At 34.2% G+C, this 7011-nt stretch overlaps 1 protein-coding gene and 1 long non-coding RNA gene across 2 annotated transcripts; one reads left to right on the forward strand and one right to left on the reverse strand.

Annotated features, from left to right (window-relative positions):
- Positions 1-1183: 1183 nt before the first annotated feature.
- Positions 1184-1918, forward strand: LOC143903533 (uncharacterized). Its single transcript, XR_013258739.1, has 2 exons — positions 1184-1656; positions 1810-1918. It is a non-coding gene; the product is annotated as an uncharacterized LOC143903533 (long non-coding RNA).
- A 3664-nt stretch (positions 1919-5582) lies between these two features.
- On the reverse strand, positions 5583-6579 carry LOC143903517 (uncharacterized). The gene is made up of 3 exons (XM_077417161.1): positions 6410-6579; positions 6214-6273; positions 5583-5960 (listed from the first exon to the last, which is right to left on the reverse strand). The coding sequence occupies exons 1-3, from the start codon at positions 6463-6465 to the stop codon at positions 5741-5743; spliced, it is 336 nt and encodes a 111-aa protein (XP_077273287.1). The 5' UTR covers positions 6466-6579; the 3' UTR covers positions 5583-5740.
- Positions 6580-7011: the final 432 nt, after the last annotated feature.

Genomic DNA, 7011 nt, shown 5'->3' on the forward strand with positions numbered 1-7011 from the left:
TCTTAAATCTTGCAGATTGTGAATCCTTTCCGATTCCCAATCGTGCAGATCATTAATCCATAAGAATCTTAATCGGAAAAAACTTCTCAACAAAGCATATATGGGACGAAGGCCGGGTCGGATTCGAACCACGGACCTTGGTGTTACTAATCATTCGCGTAGGCACTGAGCCACGCGTCATCCCGCTTCCTACTCGTTAGCCCATATTGAGGTTAGTTTAACGCAGTTGCGCGAGATACAACTATGTTTGTTCTCAGCAAACACAGAATACACCTTTGATAGCAAATTGTCGCCAAGATGGCATTAAATTTGGAATTTGATGCCATTTTGGCGACAATTTGCTATCAAAGGTGTATTCTGTGTTTGTTGGGTTAGTTTCAATAAAAATTATGCAGAATTATTGTTAACGATGTACAATGTTAACAATGCGCGCAAAAAAATGAAAGAAATTAAAAAATATTAAAAAATATTACATAAATAATAGATGAATTGTTAATGATGCAAAATAATGGAATATAAATACTAATATATGAAATATTATACTAATAATAATAGTATATATGTTATATATAAATATATATTATATAAAATAAGTCAGGAATAAATGTATATAAAATAAGTATATAACACATAATATATATAGATTTTCCGAGATTTCGTTTTCCGAATTTCTGACTGCCATGTGACGGAACCCTGAGTTAAATTCATCGTAATCCCGGCATTACGCCATACGTAAGCCAAAGGTACGGCAACGCACATAGAAAAACGTAACGTAACATATCATACGAATCCGATTCGCGAAAACGCGCATAGTGTAGCCCCCAGCCTTACGCCGTACCTGATACGTTTTTTGTGCGTTGATCCACATTACGTTACGCTATGTTACCATACGAGAGTCTTGTGCGGAAACTCTAACGCTTCGTTCTCGAAAACCGATTCACTTGGCGCTCCAAACGCTCTTCGAAACATTTCATCCTTGTTGTTTATCAAATGTTAAACAAGGACCAAATGATGCTCTAAAGCGTTTGAACGTGCCGTACCCGTACCGTATCCGTATATACCGTACACGGACAAAAACATTATAGACAAGGATTCCTATTGTCTCCATCCTGTGTCTAAATCGACCTTTATATTGGCGTCGACAAAAGACGGTAGCTCATCGGCCTAGCTCGCGCCAAATATTGTGGGTGTTTCCGACAAGTAGTCGGATTTCTAATCGGCTCGAGTAGTGGTACTCAATCAGTTCATTTCGAAAAATCCCCTAGACTAATCTTTGCTGTCTCAGCACTCGGATTACGGATTACTGCGTTGCGTTGTGAGGAGCAAGTCGCAATTGTTCTTTCTGAAAGTTGAGTTCGTTGAGTTTTAATCAAAGCAGAGAAATAGGTACGTATTATTGTTCTAATGATTAACACTTTATTTTCTTTGAAATATACATTAAATAATAGAAGTATATGTACATACACGTTTCACTGACAGAAATCCCGAAAAACGAATTGTTAACCTCACTAACCTCTAACTTCACTTAACCTCATTACATTGATTGTTAATATGTAATTTAATTAAAGCAATATTTTTTTTAAGCAACTTGAAGACTTACAAGTCTTTTGAAATGGATGCGAGTGAGGACAGATCCATTGTGAGCAGGACTTTTTGGTAGGTATATTATAAAATTGAAAAATTTTTTTGTGTCTGGGAAGGTTTATTAAATATATATTTTTTGCTGTTATATATTATATTGTACACATGTTTAGAATTAAAGGAACATATATTATTATATTATTTCAATAAATATATTTTTTTTTACAGAAAACTGTAAATGTTAGCTGGCTGTTGACAGACATCAACGTCTGTATCGAGACAAGTTAACGCATTCACTGTAAATATTGTTCATCATCACTTGGATGTATCAAAAACCTGCAAGTGAGGACAGGTCCATTGAGCAGGATATTTTTGGTAGGTATATTATAAAATTGAAAAATCTTTGTGTTAGGAAGGTTAATTAAATATATATATTTTTTTGCTATTATGTTATTGTATGTACACATGTTTAGAATGAGGAACATATATTATTATATTACTTCAATAAATATATTCCTTTACAGAAAACTAGATTTTAGCGGGCTGTTGACAGACATCGACAATTAAAGTCTGTATCGAGGCATGTTAACGCATTCACTGTAAAATATCTCCTTCAAGGTAAATTCAAAATGTAATTCATATTGTTCCTTATCACTTGGATGTATCAAAAACCGCAATAAATTATTTACATTCTATTACATGTCTATTGAAATTGTTGCTGAACATAGGGATCATACAAAGATGGATATATTTCTTTTATGGAATGTTTTTTTTTAATAACGATGAGGACAATGAAGCTATTTGGCAAATGCACCACGTTAGAGAACCGCATTTCAAAATTAGTAATTATTTTGTGTGTGTGTGTGTGTGTGTGTGTGTGTGTGTGTGTGTGTGTGTGTGTGTGTGTGTGTGTGTCTGTGTCTGTGTCTGTGTCTGTGTCTGTGTCTGTGTCTGTGTCTGTGTCTGTGTCTGTGTCTGTGTCTGTGTCTGTGTCTGTGTCTGTGTCTGTGTCTGTGTCTGTGTCTGTGTCTGTGTCTGTGTCTGTGTCTGTGTCTGTGTCTGTGTCTGTGTCTGTGTCTGTGTCTGTGTCTGTGTCTGTGTCTGTGTCTGTGTCTGTGTCTGTGTCTGTGTCTGTGTCTGTGTCTGTGTCTGTGTCTGTGTCTGTGTCTGTGTCTGTGTCTGTGTCTGTGTCTGTGTCTGTGTCTGTGTCTGTGTCTGTGTCTGTGTCTGTGTCTGTGTCTGTGTCTGTGTCTGTGTCTGTGTCTGTGTCTGTGTCTGTGTCTGTGTCTGTGTCTGTGTCTGTGTCTGTGTCTGTGTCTGTGTCTGTGTCTGTGTCTGTGTCTGTGTCTGTGTCTGTGTCTGTGTCTGTGTCTGTGTCTGTGTCTGTGTCTGTGTCTGTGTCTGTGTCTGTGTCTGTGTCTGTGTCTGTGTCTGTGTCTGTGTCTGTGTCTGTGTCTGTGTCTGTGTCTGTGTCTGTGTCTGTGTCTGTGTCTGTGTCTGTGTCTGTGTCTGTGTCTGTGTCTGTGTCTGTGTCTGTGTCTGTGTCTGTGTCTGTGTCTGTGTCTGTGTCTGTGTCTGTGTCTGTGTCTGTGTCTGTGTCTGTGTCTGTGTCTGTGTCTGTGTCTGTGTCTGTGTCTGTGTCTGTGTCTGTGTCTGTGTCTGTGTCTGTGTCTGTGTCTGTGTCTGTGTCTGTGTCTGTGTCTGTGTCTGTGTCTGTGTCTGTGTCTGTGTGTGTGTGTGTGTGTGTGTGTGTGTGTGTGTGTGTGTGTGTGTGTGTGTGTGTGTGTGTGTGTAGTATTAAACCCAATTTTTTAATGATAAATTTTTACAAATAATGGAATACATATTATTGAAAACTTTACTGATAATGCTAAGCTATTGCACAAAAAAAATTGCATGGCTTATTAATATTAAAAACTAAATATATAATTCGCGCATTGTAATACTAATAATAATACACAAACTCCTTCAGCTTCTTTTCACCAACCTCTCTCATCTATTCGTATCTCAGCTACTCGATCCACCTCGATACAAATCGAAAAAAGAGACAGACAAAAAGCAAAAATAAAATATAATAATAGTAATAATGAATATAAATATAAGAATATATAATTACATAAATACTTATAAAAACAAGGCTAGATACAGATATAAAAAGTGAAGATCAAAAAAGTTTTTTTTATAAATGTAGAATATTTATAAGTTTTCTATTTTTCCTCTTACTTTCTTTCTTCTTACATGATTTGTTATGTTCTGATAATGTATAATAAATACGCATACGCAAAAATAATTTGATAAGAAATATTTTAGGAAAATGCGGACACGGCGGTTCAAAAATTATATTTTGCACAAGCTGAAATAAGTAACTGCCAATATTTTTCTGAAAACAATTTTTTTCAAAATTTGTCACAAATATTTCTTCTAACTTATGTATATATAAACAGAAATCATCGCTTGCTACATTTAAGTTCCCGAACATGTTTGTTTCATTGTTTTCATAAGCTCGAAATGAAGAATATAACGTTGTATCATCAAAAGTAGTCTTGCTTTTATTTACATAGTTTATACATGTATCACATGAATGTATTTCTAAACATTTTCTTGTTAGGTACCCACATACATATTTAAATGCATTTTCTTCTGGCAGATCCATTGTATAATATAATCATGATTTGGGATGTCTAAAATTATACGCGTTGAAAATGGAACAGATTCAGGTACGGTAGATGAAGTAGAATTTGGTGTCCCAATTAGACTTAACATATCATCTCCATCTGGAGCACAATTTTGCGTATTTGGATGTTTCAGAAATGTTATACTGAACAGTTCTTTGAAAGCGCGTGAAAATTGTATAAGTGTTGGATTTAAAGAATTACCACCTTGTTGTCTAATCGAACCAAAAAATTTTTGAGACAATCTTGATTAATCCTACGTGTTTTCAAGTATGGAAAATTGTAACATTTTAATTTTTCCCAAAATTTTATTATACTTTTAATCGTTATCTGCCAGCATTTAAAACATCTTACTTTTACATTAGTACCCTTTTTATCAATGACTTTAATACTTTTCAAAAAACATATCATTTCTTCTAAAAACTGTTGTTGTATTTTGTTTCCGGTAAAAATTTTACCATATTTTTTAGGGCTACTTGCAGTAAAAGAATTCAAAATATCAAATAATTTATCGAAATGGTCTATTAAATCAATGGTTCCAACTGCTTTCCTTGGAAGTAAACCGTGAGACATTTGTGTACGCATGCCTGCAGCGCAACGATTGCTAAATACTTGGCAAGCAAGTTTCACTTTCATTCTTTGAAAACCATTGGGTTCGATATGGCATTTCGTTAATTTAGGTGCCAATTTTATCCATTGTTTACTATCTTTCATATAAAATTGAACAATGTGAGTCCATGATGCTATTTTATTATTAAACTGAAAATCATGCTTTAGAAGATTATTACGTGTTGCTTTTAATAAATGAGGAGTATCAAAAATGTAAAGCACTTCTTCCTCCTCAACTAAAAAGATTGAGTTTTTTGTCGAAATTCCTAGCTCGCGAGATAAATGGATAAAATTAGATCCCATATCTGTTACTAATGCATGTACTGTTGCACCACTTATTCTTAATTTAATTATTGTTTCAAATATTATACTTTTTAAATCATGATTCCGACATGTACTTTCGACAAAACAATAACATAAAGGAAGTTTCCAATTTCTTGCAATGCTACGTGCCATTGTAACAAAAACGTTTTTTGCAGGTACAGATGATTTTTCCTTTCCATTATTTTCAAACCCAATAATTTCATCTCGCGATACATTATAAAATAAATGAGATTTTAAACTCATCTCATCCGCGCATAAAATACAATGTCTATCCATCGGAGGCAATGACTTTAATTTTAATGCTAAAGTATCAAAAATTTTATTATTTAAACCAGGTGCAATATTCCACGTTTGAGTCAATGATTGTAAACAACGTATTGAGGGTAATGGAATTGATTTCTTCAATTCTCTATAGTTTCGCGGACTTAAAAAATATAAACATAATGCAAATTTTTTAAATTCAGGATCGTACCTTCTACCACGACTACGTTTTACTTGCGCATCAATTTATGCCGACAACAATCTCGCAAACCTTACAGGTAATAACTTACTTCCTAATGTACGCAGAGTCTCAAACTGATCCGCATCCTCTGCATTTGCTGCTTTTTTTTGGAGTTAGGCACTTTACCTTTTCGTAACTGTCTAATCGTTTCTCGCAGACTTTTAACTTGCGCTTTCAACTTCTTATTCTTCAATCTCAGTTTCGTCTTTCGAGGAGAATTGTCAGAAGACATATTTGCTTGCTGGGTCTTCGTACATGTGCCAGATGTGCTCCTGCGCACATAAAATATTTACATTTCTTACAGATTGCAAAAACAGATGATAAATTAATACAGTAAAGCCCGTATCAGACTACGGATTGGGATTGAGATTGGATTGAAATTTTATCAGAGCAAAGTTTACTAAACTTGAGATCAGTTTTCTCTGTTCTGATTGATTAAATTTTAATCCAATCTCAATCCCAATCCGTAGTCTGATATACGGGCTAAAGAGATATATAGATTGAAGTAAAATAAATAAAACTTACGGTCCAGCAATTTCAGCATCATTATTCATTACACGTTCAGGTTCAGGTAATTGCAAGTTACTGCAAAAAGTATAATTAAAAGAATGTTATTTTTATTACAATATTCAAATATTCTCCAAACATTGAAAAAAAATTATTATATATATTGTTTTTGGTAAGTGTTTTTTGAAAATAATTACTGGTCTTTTATTATTACCTGTTATTTTCTTCTCTGCTTGTTGATGGAGTTGCAATCTGTACATCCAGATCCATCTCAAACGTTCCAACGTTGAAACATGTATTGCTACAAAAAAATCGAGTTAAATGAGCTATTACAATTTTGGTTTTAATATTTGTATATAAAATGTGTGGTAATTGTGACGATTATTAAACATAAAATTATATTTCACGTCGGACAAAATCACTTGTAAAAATAACTTCAAATAATTAATCGAATATTTGAAGATAGAAATGATACGTAAAATCGATATTATTCAATGTTATTAAAAGAGCAACGCGCGTAATCCACATTCCATATATCTAAACCGATCGATTTTAGTTTTCAAACTCAAACTCAACACGTGCATATTTCGTACATCATATAAAAAAACTTTTCTAAGAAAAAAAGGCTATTGTCCTAGGTCCTTCTCTCCGTCCACCATAAAAAGAATTTATAGTGGAGGGGACAAGAGGCCACAAAAGCCCGCTAGGATTCTGTAAAATTTCAGTCTGCTTCAGTCTGCTAGTAGCAACCAAATGCAGAAGTTGTGTATACTGGTGACGATCACGTGTTTGTTTAAGCCAAGCGTTTCGTTTCGA

Source organism: Temnothorax americanus, unplaced genomic scaffold (assembly GCF_048541705.1).
Source record: "Temnothorax americanus isolate GAGA-0224 unplaced genomic scaffold, ASM4854170v1 Scaffold48, whole genome shotgun sequence".
Taxonomy (NCBI): domain Eukaryota; kingdom Metazoa; phylum Arthropoda; class Insecta; order Hymenoptera; family Formicidae; genus Temnothorax; species Temnothorax americanus.